The 12,183-nt window shown below is 45.1% G+C and overlaps 2 protein-coding genes across 2 annotated transcripts; one reads left to right on the top strand and one right to left on the bottom strand.

Moving 5' to 3' along the window:
* The first annotated feature begins 1,452 nt into the window (after positions 1-1,452).
* DMAC1 (distal membrane arm assembly component 1) lies at positions 1,453-4,027 on the top strand. Its single transcript, XM_081968303.1, has 2 exons — positions 1,453-1,706; positions 3,274-4,027. Exons 1-2 carry the CDS (start codon positions 1,496-1,498, stop codon positions 3,324-3,326), a joined length of 264 nt encoding a protein of 87 aa, XP_081824429.1. The 5' UTR covers positions 1,453-1,495; the 3' UTR covers positions 3,327-4,027.
* Positions 4,028-4,172: 145 nt separating this feature from the next.
* UBXN1 (UBX domain protein 1) lies at positions 4,173-10,464 on the bottom strand. The gene is made up of 10 exons (XM_081968292.1): positions 10,331-10,464; positions 8,358-8,451; positions 8,008-8,061; positions 7,784-7,905; positions 7,375-7,441; positions 6,933-7,124; positions 6,613-6,664; positions 5,795-5,914; positions 5,459-5,642; positions 4,173-4,482 (listed from the first exon to the last, which is right to left on the bottom strand). Exons 2-10 carry the CDS (start codon positions 8,414-8,416, stop codon positions 4,433-4,435), a joined length of 900 nt encoding a protein of 299 aa, XP_081824418.1. The 5' UTR covers positions 8,417-8,451; positions 10,331-10,464; the 3' UTR covers positions 4,173-4,432.
* Between the last annotated feature and the right edge of the window lie 1,719 nt (positions 10,465-12,183).

The following is a 12,183-nucleotide window of genomic DNA, read 5'->3' on the forward strand; positions in this document are numbered from 1 at the left end:
CACCTCCTTGGGGTAACCCAGTGTGGTCATTGTTGTGTGTTTGTCTGGGTCTTTGAATTCACACATCAGGCCACAACAACAAACGTCTTACTTGCTGCTAGCTTAAGTGTCTGGTTCGTCCTGAAAAGTTTCACTTTATTCAAATTTATTTGCCGCTTATGTCGCCTAGAAGATGACTAAACAGCTTAAAACAACAAGTAAAAGCAACAAGATAAAATATGGAGATGTTAAATATTAACATCAGTTGGTCTGGAAAGTGGTAGAGAGATGCTCAAGAACAAAAGTGCCAAAGAAGTTTATGGTGGCAAACCCATGGAAGCAAATGCTAGCTGCAGTTTATTATTTGTGTATTTATAAATATATAGTTGCTTCTGTTTTTATGTAAAGCACTTAACCAAGTTAATTCTCATAGCTGTGCTTTAATAACATTTATATATTATATACAATACAATACAATAGTAGAGTTGGAAGGGACCTTGGAGGTCTTCTAGTCCAACCCCCTGCTTAGGCAGGAAACCCTGTACCGTTTCAGACAAATGGCTATCCAACATCTTCTTAAAGACTTCCAGTGTTGGGGCATTCACAACTTCTGGAGGCAAGCTGTTATTCAATATAGTTATTGATATGTGGCTTAGCAGGTTTTAATTATTTTAAATGCAGTTTAATAACTAAAACTGCTAATATACCTATGGGAAGGAAGGAAGGAAGGAAGAGGGGGAGGAGGAGAAAGGGCAAGAGGAAAGGAGGAGGGAAGGGAAGAAGGAAACATGGGGGAAAGGGAGGAGAAGAAAGAGGGAAGGAGAGAAGAAAGGAAAGGAGGGAGAGGAAAGAGAAGGGAGGAGCAGGGAAGAAAAGGGAAGGAGGGAGAGAGGAAAGAAGGAAAAGATGGGAGAAAAGGAGAGAAGGAAAATCGGAGAAGGGAGGAGTAGGGAAGAAAAAATGGAGAGAGGAAGGAAAAGATGGGAGAAAGGAGGGAGAGAAGGAAGGGAAGGAAAAGAAGAGGGAGAGAAGGAAGAAAGGAAGCAGGGAAGAAAAGGAACGGGAGAGAGGAAGGAAAAGATGACAGAAAGAGAAGGAAGGAAGAGAAAAGAAGGAGAGAAGGAAGGAAAGTAAAGAATATGGGGAAAGAAAAGATGATGCAAATTATTTCAACTAGGGGGATCTTTTAAGAAGCTCGCATTTTGGAGGTAGATTTAAAACAAAACACCAATGAAACCTGGAAGATGCAGCCATGGATCGCTGGTGGGAAAGAAATTTAAAGTAATTGATTTATTTTATCCAAGGAAAATAACGCAAAATAATTCAAACAGCCCGTTTGTTTTCTCAAAATTTCCCCAAATCGGAACTTACCACAAGGAGCCCTGTTGCCCCCGCCGGACGTTTAGAGCGGTCGGACGCCTCTTGGTTCCCCCCTCATATGGCGACCTTCCCGCACTTCCGGGGACCTGCCAGAGCGGTTTCCGGCGTGGAGGCAGCCATCTTGCTCGGCGGAAACATGGCGGTTCATCCCGGGGGTAGCGGGGCGGCGGGGTCTCCCGTGTCGCCCCCCAAAAAGTCCTTCTTCTGGTCCTGCTTCAGCTGCCGCGTCTTGGCCGGCAGCGGGCTGACGGCAGCCGGGCTCTGGGTCCACCTAGGGGCCCGCCAGGCCTTGCAGCGAAGGAGGCCCGCGAGACCCTATGACATCTTCCGGATGGTTTTCGCCGTCGGTAAAGCCGGGGTGGGGGGTGTAGATTCGGACGTGCATGGTTAGACACGTGTATTGTATTTGCCTTGCGGAGGGGAGGTCATCGTTCTCCCGGCAGGGGTGTCATGACGCGGCTGGGCCACCAGGGGACAGCACTTCCCACTTTCCCGGGGCGAGAATACAAGCAGCATTTAAAAGAATTAGCAAGGGGTTTTATTTTATTATTTTATTTTATTAATTCTTTTATTTAAGTATTTTATTCATGGAAGTATTTTATTTTATTTAAGTATTTTATTTTATTTAAGTATTTTATTTTATTTAAGTATTTTATTTTATTTGTTTAAGTATTTTATTTAAGTATTTTATTTTATTTATTTAAGTATTTTATTTTATGTATTTATTTTATTGACTTATGTCGACTTGTCCGCCTTTTAGTATTATACATAAGAAAAGGCGCCTGGTCTGGATCACGAGGACTAGCACCTTTAAATAAGATCCCATTTAGGAATGCCAGGCTGTTGTTATTTGTTAGGTTTTCATTTTCATTTTATTTGTTTTTTTGGTCCCTCCTTCATTACTTTATAAGGGACTTCAGGCAGCAAACATACTTCATGCTTCTTTCTCCTGCCCTTTGCCTTCATAACAACCTGCGAGGTGGGCTGGGCTGACAGGGAGGGAGGGAGGGATTTCCCCAAAATTACCCAGATGTTTTTCATGCCTAAAATGACACTAGAACTCACCACCTCCTGGTGATTGGCCTGTAGTCACCCACCCGGATTTCTTGACTAAGGTGGGACTAGAACTCACCGGATTTCCAGCTTGATACCTTCACCACTAATCAACCTGGCCTATAATATTTTCAAATATATTATCTATATTTATTGTTAATATATTGTTGTATTTGATTTCTACTACCAAGCCACTCTGGGCGTTCCTAATAATCCTCCTTTTTTGGAATTCTATTCTATTGTTTATTTCTATTCTATTTCATTTATTTCTAGTCTATTCTACTGTGTTTCCCCCAAAATAAGACAGGGTATTTTCTTTTGACTTCCAAAATACACGCTTGGTGTTATTTTGGGGGAGGTCTTATTATTTTTGAGGTGCAGGACGTGGTCACCTCTGGGCTGCTGCTGTGTTGCAGTATTTTCGGGAAGGGCTTATTTTGGGGGAAACGGGGTATTCATTTCTATTCTTATTCTATTCTTTATTTCTATTATTTCTAAAAGAGCCATGGTGGTGTAGTGTTTAGAATGCAGTCTTGCAGGTGACTTCTGCTGGCTGCCAGCTGCCTGCAATTTGGCAGTTTGAATCTCACCAGGCTCAAGGTTGACTCAGCCTTCCATCCTTCCGAAGCGGGTTAAATGAGGACCCAGATTGTTGGGGGCCAAGAGGCTGACTCTGTAAACCACTTAGAGAGGGCTGTAAAAGCACCGTGAAGAAATGTGTAAGTGCTATTGCCCTTCTACTCATTCTTATTCTGTTCTATTTATTCTATTTCTATTCATTTTATTCTTTGGGGCTTCTGCAGAAATGAAATGAACTTGCTCGTGCCACCTTTGCCAACCACGATTTTCGTCTCTTTCCAGGTCTCTATGCTTGGGCAATCGTAATCGTCCTGGATCCTGTCCAGCCAAAGTAGGATAGGGAAGGCGTACTTCATCGGCGAAGACTTCCCAACAGCTACCTGGAGGCAACCCGGAGCGAAGGGGGAAGAAAAAAATTTTCATTTTGGAGATTGGGGTGTCCTGCGACGCATTAAGACCGAACAGAAACATTTGCGGCTCTTAAATCTTCCGTGGAAAATGGCTGCTGTCGTTGCGAGTGTCTTTTTCCGCCCCCTGTGTCAAAACTGTCAATTACGATGATGACACTTCAGGACGATCGTATCAAAGGAGGACGGGGAGTTGATTGTGTTCAGTAAATGGAATAAGCTGTCTTGCCAGTTCCGTTGTAGGAAAATCATGTTTGTTGGGTGAATCAAAACAAAACAAAACAACAACAACCTCTAATTTCGCCCTGTGTGTTTGTGCGTCTTCTCTCTCCTTGCTCAGTCCGTGAAACCTCACTTTAAAAACTTTGAACCCCAATTTCCCCTAATATGTGACAACAGGAAACATAATTCAGGTACATCTGGCTCAGTGGGGTTCACTTACCTTCCCTACTGGTTAGCAAATGTGAACGCACAGGCCGTGCATCGCCTTTTACCCATGAGGCAGTGCTCGCGCATTACCTCGGGGCAGGCAGGGCCTCCCACAGCCGCTGCGATCGGTTTGCCCAAACCAGAGAGAACCGGATGAATACGACTTCTGATCTGTATTGTGCAAGTTTTCAGCTACAATCCAGCCTCCTTATTCCGAGGCAGTCTACCTCGCGGTGCCAGGCGCTGAGGACCCACCACTGGATGTGGGTAAGAGTGTGAATTTGGGGGGGCGGACCAGATCCCGCACTGGGGTTCCTCCGGCGAGAAAGAAATCCACACGTGGCACACCAAGGTGAAGAGATTTTATTCGGGGTTGGCATTGGGGGGGCATCCAGTCACAAAGGCTGGTTCTGCCAACTCGTCTACCCACATAGTGTCTGTTTCGGTATCCCTGGGTCAAGGGCTGCTGTCTCAGAGTCTCTGGGGAGAGGGATTGGGGACTGGAGCGCTACGGTGGCACCCAGTGACTACAGGCGAAGGAGCCTCCAACAACCGGCGCGAAGGAGGGAAAGCCACAACCGACCGTCACAAGGGAAGAGAGCCGCTCAGCTGTTGCCCTTCTTGGCCACTATCAACACGGCGGAAGGCACCAAGCCTGGAGAAAGAGAGGAAGAGGGGGCCAAAATGAATAGGGGGAGGAAAAAGAGTAGAGAATGGAGGGGGAAGCGAAAAAGGAGATTTTTCCCATCCTCCCCCCAGGTCGCTTTGAAATAAGCACTCCAGGAGAGTGAAGCTAAAACAGAATTTCTCAGCAATGTAAATAGAATAATAGAGTTAGGATAGAAATAGAATTAATAGACTAGAAAATAGAATAGAAATAGAATTAATAAAATTAAAATAGAATAGAATTAAAAGAATAAAAATAGAAATAAAATAATGGAATAGAGTAAGAATAATAGAATAGAATTAAAATAATTAAAAGAATAAAAGAAATAAGAATAGAAAAATGGAATAGAATAAGAATAATAGAATAGAAATAGAATTAATAGAATAGAATTAAAATAGAATAAGAATCGAAATAGAGTTAATAGAATTAAAAGAATAAAGATAGAAATAAAATTGGAATAGAAAGAATAATGGAATAGAGTAAGAATAATAGAATAGAAATAGAATTAATAGAATAGAAATAGAATTAATAGAATAGAATAAAAAGAATAAAAATAGAAATAAAATAATAGAAACAGAATTAATAGAATAGAATTAGAATTAAAATAGAATAAGGATAGAAATAGAATAGCATGGAATAGGAATAGAATAGAATAATAACTTGTCACTTTGAATGTATACTTAGTTTGCACTATGCAAAGATGACAAGATAAATAAAAACTGTATATCCCCACATACATGGCACAGAGAAACAACACAGTCTAGTTCGAAACGTAAAGGGAAACGAGCTTCCTATTATCTCCACTGTCCTCAACACTCTCTGTAGGGGCTTTCGATCCGAGGCACTGCTGCCAGCAAAGCACACAGGGATGCAGTTTGTTAAAACGCTCTCCATTGGGCCTCTCGAAAAACATTACTGGCATTTAAGAATGAGGCCCCCAATTCCCCTTTGACCCCAAACTCACCCAGCTCCTGCAGGGGCTTTTCCATGTCTTCCTCGGTGAAAACCCGCCGGGGGAAACTCGTCAGGAGCTGAAAAGGGTCTTCACCGCCATCTTGGCGGTTCAGCTCCACATACAGCCGCACGGCTGCCAGTTGCTCCTTGGCTTTGAAGGTGTGAGTCAGGGAGGTGCCATCCAGGAGTCTCACCTGCCCGGAGCAAAATCAAATTCCCACTCACAGGTGGTCCTCGACTTAACGACCACCATTTAGGCCAAGGTTTCCGCTGGCCCCTTTTTTATCACCGTCCTCGCCAGACAGTTGTTGTTTTTTTCACGCCGTCAAACTGACTAGCGCCTTACCTGAATCTTGCACTGGTCGTACTCTCGCTTGACGAGGGGCTCCTGGCTGGGGGAGGAGATGAGCACGGGCTCCATCTGGTCGGGCAGGGGGGAGGCCTGGGTAGCGCTACTGCAGCCAAACTAGGGGGCAAAAACCAGGAAGGTGAGCAAAAGTCGCCCGCCAAGCTATGCAATACGTATTAAACCAGCATTTCTTGGGCTCAGTAACTTGTGAAATGGATGGACTTCAACTCCCAGAATTCCCCAGCTAGGATGAGGGAGGGAAGGAAGGAAGGAAGAAGAGGAAGAGGGAGGGAAGGATGGAAGAAGGGAGAGGAAGGAAGGAACGAGAGGAGAAAGAAAGGAAGAGGAAGGAAGGAAGGAGAGGAAGAGGGAAGAAAGAAGAAGGGATAGGAGGGAGGGAGAAGAAGGAAGGAAGGAGAGGAAAAGGAAGGAAGGAAGAGGGAATGAAGGAAAGAGGGAAAGGAAGGAAGAAGGGAGGAAGGAGGGAGGGAGGGAAAGGAAGGAAGGAAAGGAAGAGGGAAGGAAGAAGGCAGAGAGAGAAAGGAGGGAAAGGAAAGAAGGAAGAGGAAGGAAGGAGAGGAAAGGAAGGAGAGAAGAAGGGATAGGAGTGAAGGAGAAGAAGGAAGGAGGGAGAGGAAAAGGAAGGAAGGAGAGGAAAGGAAGAAGGGAGGAAGGAGGGAGGGAAAGGAATGAAGGAAAGGAAGAGAGAAGGGAGAGGAAGGAATGGAGGAGAGAAAGAGGGAGGGAGGAACGGGAAGAGAAAAACAGGAGAGAAGGGAAGAATAATAAAAATGAAAACCCATTTGTTTCCTCACCTTCTTGGCTCTCTCCGCCTTGTCCCGTTCGATCTTCTCTCGCACTCGCTGCCTGGGAAAAGGAAGAGGGGGAGGAGGAGGGGTGAATGGCGGAAGGATCCCCTCACTCACTTCACAGTTAGGGAGGGTCGAGAAATGACAGTCGCCGAAGCTGAAAACCTTGAGAGGAGGAAGAGAAAGGCGGAAGGACGACCGCGGAGGCTGACAAAAGCAGATGGACAGACGCCTTTTTTACCCAGAATGCAACGCTCCGCCCCCTCCCCCTCCCAGGCCCTTGATGGAGCTGAGCGAACACACACACACAGAGGGTCCCCCCTCACTTGGCCATCTTCTCCTCCAGCTTCTCCCTCCTCCTCTCTTCCGCCAACTTCTTCATCTCGTCCTCCTGCAGCTTCTGGCGGATGAGCAGCAGCTCCTGGCCTTGTTTCCGGCGCTGCTTCTCCCGCTCGATGGTCTCCCGCTTCTCCCGCTCTTCGCGCTCCTTCTGCTTCTGGGAGATCAGCTCCATCATCCTGGGGGGGGGGGGGGAGGAAAGGAACCGCTGGCACTTAGGAGGCAGGGCTGACCCACAGCCCAGGAGAGAAGGGGGGAGAGTAGGGGTGGGAGGGATGAAAGAGTAGGGAGGAAATGGGAAGGAAAGGGGGAGGGAGGAAAGAGAGTAGGGGAAGGAGGGATGAAAGAGTAGGGAAGGAAGGAAGGAAGGAAGGAAGGAAGGAAGGAAGGAAGGAAGGAAGGAAGGAAGGAAGGAAGGAAAGGCCTAACCTTTTCGTCTGTTCCTGCTTTTCCTCTTCCGTCAGGGGACGCTGTGTCTCTCCTTCTGCCACCTCACCTACGGGAAGAAAAAGCCAACTTACACCTTTCCAAGGGAAGGGCAAATGCAAACAATAATCCACTGCCGATTCATGACCATTGAGCCCAGGATTTCTTCTGCTCAGCGAGACCCTGGTCCCCTGAAATTTCGCCCCTTTTTACATGACTTTTCCGGCCACGGTCCTTAAGCGAATCACGGCAGAAGGAGGAGGAGAGAGGAGTAGTGGCGGAAAGAGGGGAAGAAGAAAAGAGGAAGGAGAGGAGGAAAGGAGGAGGAGGTTAATAGACGAATGTGAATAGTATTTACAAGGATGTGTGTTTGGAAGGAAAAAAGACAGACCCTAAAAGATCCATTTCTGACCTGATCCCCCTTGCTCTAAATCCGGCGTCGTTCCTTTGGCGGGTTCCTCGGCATCCGGAACGGGGCCTGGGGGATTCACGAAGGGCTCGTCTAGATTGGGATCATTCTCGTGCTCTACCAACCTGCGTCGGAGAGAGAGAGAGACGGCGGCCGTTCAGAAGGGACGAGGGGAGAAGGAAGTGGGGGGGGGGGGGGCGTTTCAGGAAGAAAGAGAGCATACCTACCAATCCATGGCCTGCTCGATCCCCTGGTTGCCAGTCAGAGCCAGAGCCTTCTCTCTGGGGAGAAGCAAAGCAGGGCGTTCAGAGGGGAAAGGTGCGCCTTATACTCTGAAAAGTACAGTTTTTTTTCTTTTTCTCATGAATAGTTGTGAGAACACGAGGTCCTGTCTAGCCAGCTCTTTTTTATTTTATTTTCCAATTTAACTTAAAGTGGGGAGTGTCCCGTCCCTCTCCGGTTTCCACCATCTCATTTCTGGGAAGGACGACTGTCTGCATTCCACAAACCGCAAATAAACTCCCCATTAAAACAAAATCCAAAAACCTCCCGCACTTTTCCCCGGATGGAGACCTACGCTCGGCTCTGCGGGAAGCCCATCTCAATTAAACTCTCCAGCGCCGTGTTCTCCATCATGCTGCCTTTTTTACCAACGTCACCGCCAGCAAATTCTGCAAATTAAGAGAGAGATCAGGTCTTTGGCACGCTGCAGATTTTATGTGTTTGGGGAAAGGTGTGTTGTGTCTTTTGATTGATTGATTGATTAGTCCTTGATTAGGGATCCTTCATTTGGGGAGGGAAATCACCAAGGCAGAAAATGCCGTCGAAATTGTTGAGGAAATCTGATATTTAAATCCTTCTTGGGTGATGGGATAAAATGAAAAGTAACATTCTCTCACTTTCAGCTCTGGAAAAACAAAGAATTGTATTTTTGATGATTATTATAGAAATTTGGACATTTAGGGGTGGAGGAGCTTTAATGCCATCATTGAATTACTGGTGGAGGAAAGAAGATTTTGGATTAATGGGATAAAATCTATTTATTTATGTGGTTCAATGGTGCTCCTTAAATAGATTATATATCAAATATTGATATCTCCCTAAATATCTCCCTAAATATAACCATTAACAAATATTTAGTTATAGTAGTTATTATATATCAAATATTGGTTGATGTCTCAGTAAGTTTAACCATTATCAAATATTTATAGATAGATATACACACACATATAAATACACACATACAGATATAGATATTGAGATAGACAGACAGACAGATAGATACAGATAGATGATAGATATAATCAGATAGAAAAATAGATCGATAGAAAGATAGATAGAAAAATAGATAGAGAGATAGAGAGATATATAGATAGATGAAAATAGGTTAGATAGATAGAAAAATAGATAGATAGAAAAATAGATAGATAGAAAAAGAGATAGATAGAAAAAGAGAGAGATGAAAATAGGTTAGATAGAGATAGATAGATAGATATTTAGATAAGAGAGAGAGAGAGAGATGAAAATAGGTTAGATAGATAGAGAACAGATAGATAGATAGATAGATAGATAGATAGATAGATAGATATTTAGATAAGAGAGAGAGAGAGAGATGAAAATAGGTTAGATAGATAGATAGATAGATAGATAGACAGATAGATAAAGAGAATTAGATAGATAGATAGATAGATAGATAGATAGATAGATAGATAGACAGACAGATAGATTAGATATAGAGATAGATAGATAGATAGATAGATAGATAGATATTTAGATAAGAGAGAGAGAGAGAGAGAGAGAGATGAAAATAGGTTAGATAGATAGATAGATAGATAGATAGATAGATAGATAGATAGATAAAGAGAACTAGATAGATAGATAGATAGATAGACAGACAGATAGATTAGATATAGAGATAGATAGATAGATAGATATATGTATATCTTCCTAAAAACAACCATTATTATCAAATATTTAGTCCTTTCTCTTAATGGACCCAAATATACACGTATTTGCAGAGAGAGAGAAAAAAAGGGGGGGGGATTTCTACGGGAGGGGGAGGGGGGTCATTCCCTATAATGGAGCCCCGAACCAACGTCTTGGCCTGGCAGTGGAGGATGGGTCTTGTGATCCAGCCCAATGGGAGGGGAGGGGGGGAAGCAAGCCGCCCGCCTCGGAAGGGGAGGGGGTGGCTTTTCCAGCCCAATGGATAAATCACCACCAGGCCGCGGAGGGGGCAGTAAGGCAGATAGGGAGGAGGGGGCTGCAGACGATGGGCTTTGTAGTCCATCCCGATTTCGGGAGGAGGATGGCGAGGGAGGGGGGGAGGCAAGAGCGTCGTCTCACCCGATCGGAAGGAGGGAAGTCGGTCTAGCCTGGCTGGCAGGGGATTATGGGTCGGGCAGGACCACCACCACCACCACCCCGAGCCGCGGCGGGGGATGATGGGCCTTGTAGTCCCGGCCTTCGAGGAGGAAACCACCACCACCCCCGCTCTCGCGAGCCCAGCCTCCCCGGGGGAGCCCGTTTGGGGGGGAAGGAAGCCCTTACCGGCGACTCCGGCTCGGCGGCCCCGGCGAAGAAGGGGGAAGCGGCGGCGAGGAGGAGGGAGGGAAGGAAGGAAGGAAGGCCCCGGAAGCGCGAGGCCGCTGTTTGGGTCACGTGGGCGGGATTGCCGGAAGAGGAGACGGCGGCCGCGAAGGGCCAGTTCTCACTCCTCGCCGAGCCGCCCAGAGAGCCGCTCGCGGTCTCTCTGCTGCCCCCTCGTGGTCGTTGGCGTCGCTTCGCCCTGCTCGGCTGTTTAGAAGTGAAGTGAATAGAATAGAAAAGAAAATAGGAACAGAATAGAATAGAATTTAGAATAGTATAGAATGGAATAGAAAAGGGAAGAGAATATAGGAATAGAATAGAATAGAGGATGGGAATGGGAATAGGAGAAGATTAGAATAGAAGCAAAGGTAATAGATTAGATTAAGAGCTGGAAGGGACCTTGGAGGTCTTCTAGTCCAGCCCCCTGCTCAAGCAGGAGAACCTATAGTATAGGTCCTATACCATTTCGGACAAGTGACTTTGTAGTGTCTCTTCTTAAAAACATCCAGGGATGTAGCATCCACCATTTCCGAAGGCAGGCTGCTCCATTGGTTGATCTACATCTCTTAAAGCTGGGGAAATCTGGGAGTTGAAGTCCATCCATCCTAAAGTCTGCTGGAAGGGATTTCTGGGAGTCAAAAGTCCATGTCTTAAAGCTTGCTTGCTGGGAAATTCTGGAAATTGGAGTCCCCCCATCATCAAGTTGCTGTAATAGAGAAACGCTGTCCTTGGTTGTATTTTCAATACCCCAAATTATGGTTGGCTGAATGTCAGCTCATTGGGTGCAGCCTAGCCTATGTTTGCATACCACGCTAAAACCCAGATTGGCTTAATCGCAGTTTACTAACCCTAGCTTTGCTTGTGGTGTGGCCCTGGCAAAGAGTTAATTTTTTCCATGTCCTTGAGTGGAGTCACTCAGCTGTTCTCTATCCAGCCCAATACATGTCTGACTCATCCAAATAAACAATCACAGTCTTTGATTGTGAAAAGATGAATTCAGAGCCAGCAAATCTCTTCCAGTTCAGCTGCTACGGCCTTTCTCAGCTCTTCAGCCCCACACCTGGCACTTCGCCCAGATCCTCCTCCCTGGCCTGGCACACACAAACACATACAACACACAAACACCCTCACACAGGCTGCCTTTTGGCACGGACTGATCTGGTCCCATGATGGGCCACTCTCTCTTACTCTACACACTCATTGGAATGACTTTGTGGCTCTTCGTTGCTTTGCATGCATTTGGTTGTCCTATTTCATGGAATTTTAGAGCATGTCGGCCCGATCATTTATGACAGGCCATGCCTTGGATCTCACAGATGTAGCTTGTTTTATAAATGTATTTGACTTCCATTTTAAATTTTATGTGGTGTATCATCTGTCCTGATTACCATCATGATAAATGTATCTTATATATTGTATCGTCAACATGCTCAATACTAGATAGATGATAGATAGATAGATAGATAAGACAGACAGACAGACAGACAGGACAGATAGATATAGAGTGGATGATTGAATAATGGGTAGAATAAGATAGAAATAGATAGATAGATAGATAGATAGATAGATAGATAGATAGATAGAGATAGATAGATAGATAGATAGATAGATAGATAGTAGAATAAGGTAGATATGGTAGAATAAGATAGATAGAAATAGATAAAGACACACATACAGAAGACATAGAAAGATGCAGATGGAGGTAGGTAGGCAGGTAGAAAAAGTAAAGTACAGGAAAAGTTATCCCTTAGTTTCTTAGGGTGTAAAGACAACAAAGGAGACGTCCCTGCAACCTTGCCAAATTCTGTTAATGT

The sequence above is a fragment of the Natrix helvetica genome (genome assembly GCF_964273705.1).
Source record: "Natrix helvetica genome assembly, chromosome: 16".
NCBI lineage: Eukaryota > Metazoa > Chordata > Lepidosauria > Squamata > Natricidae > Natrix > Natrix helvetica.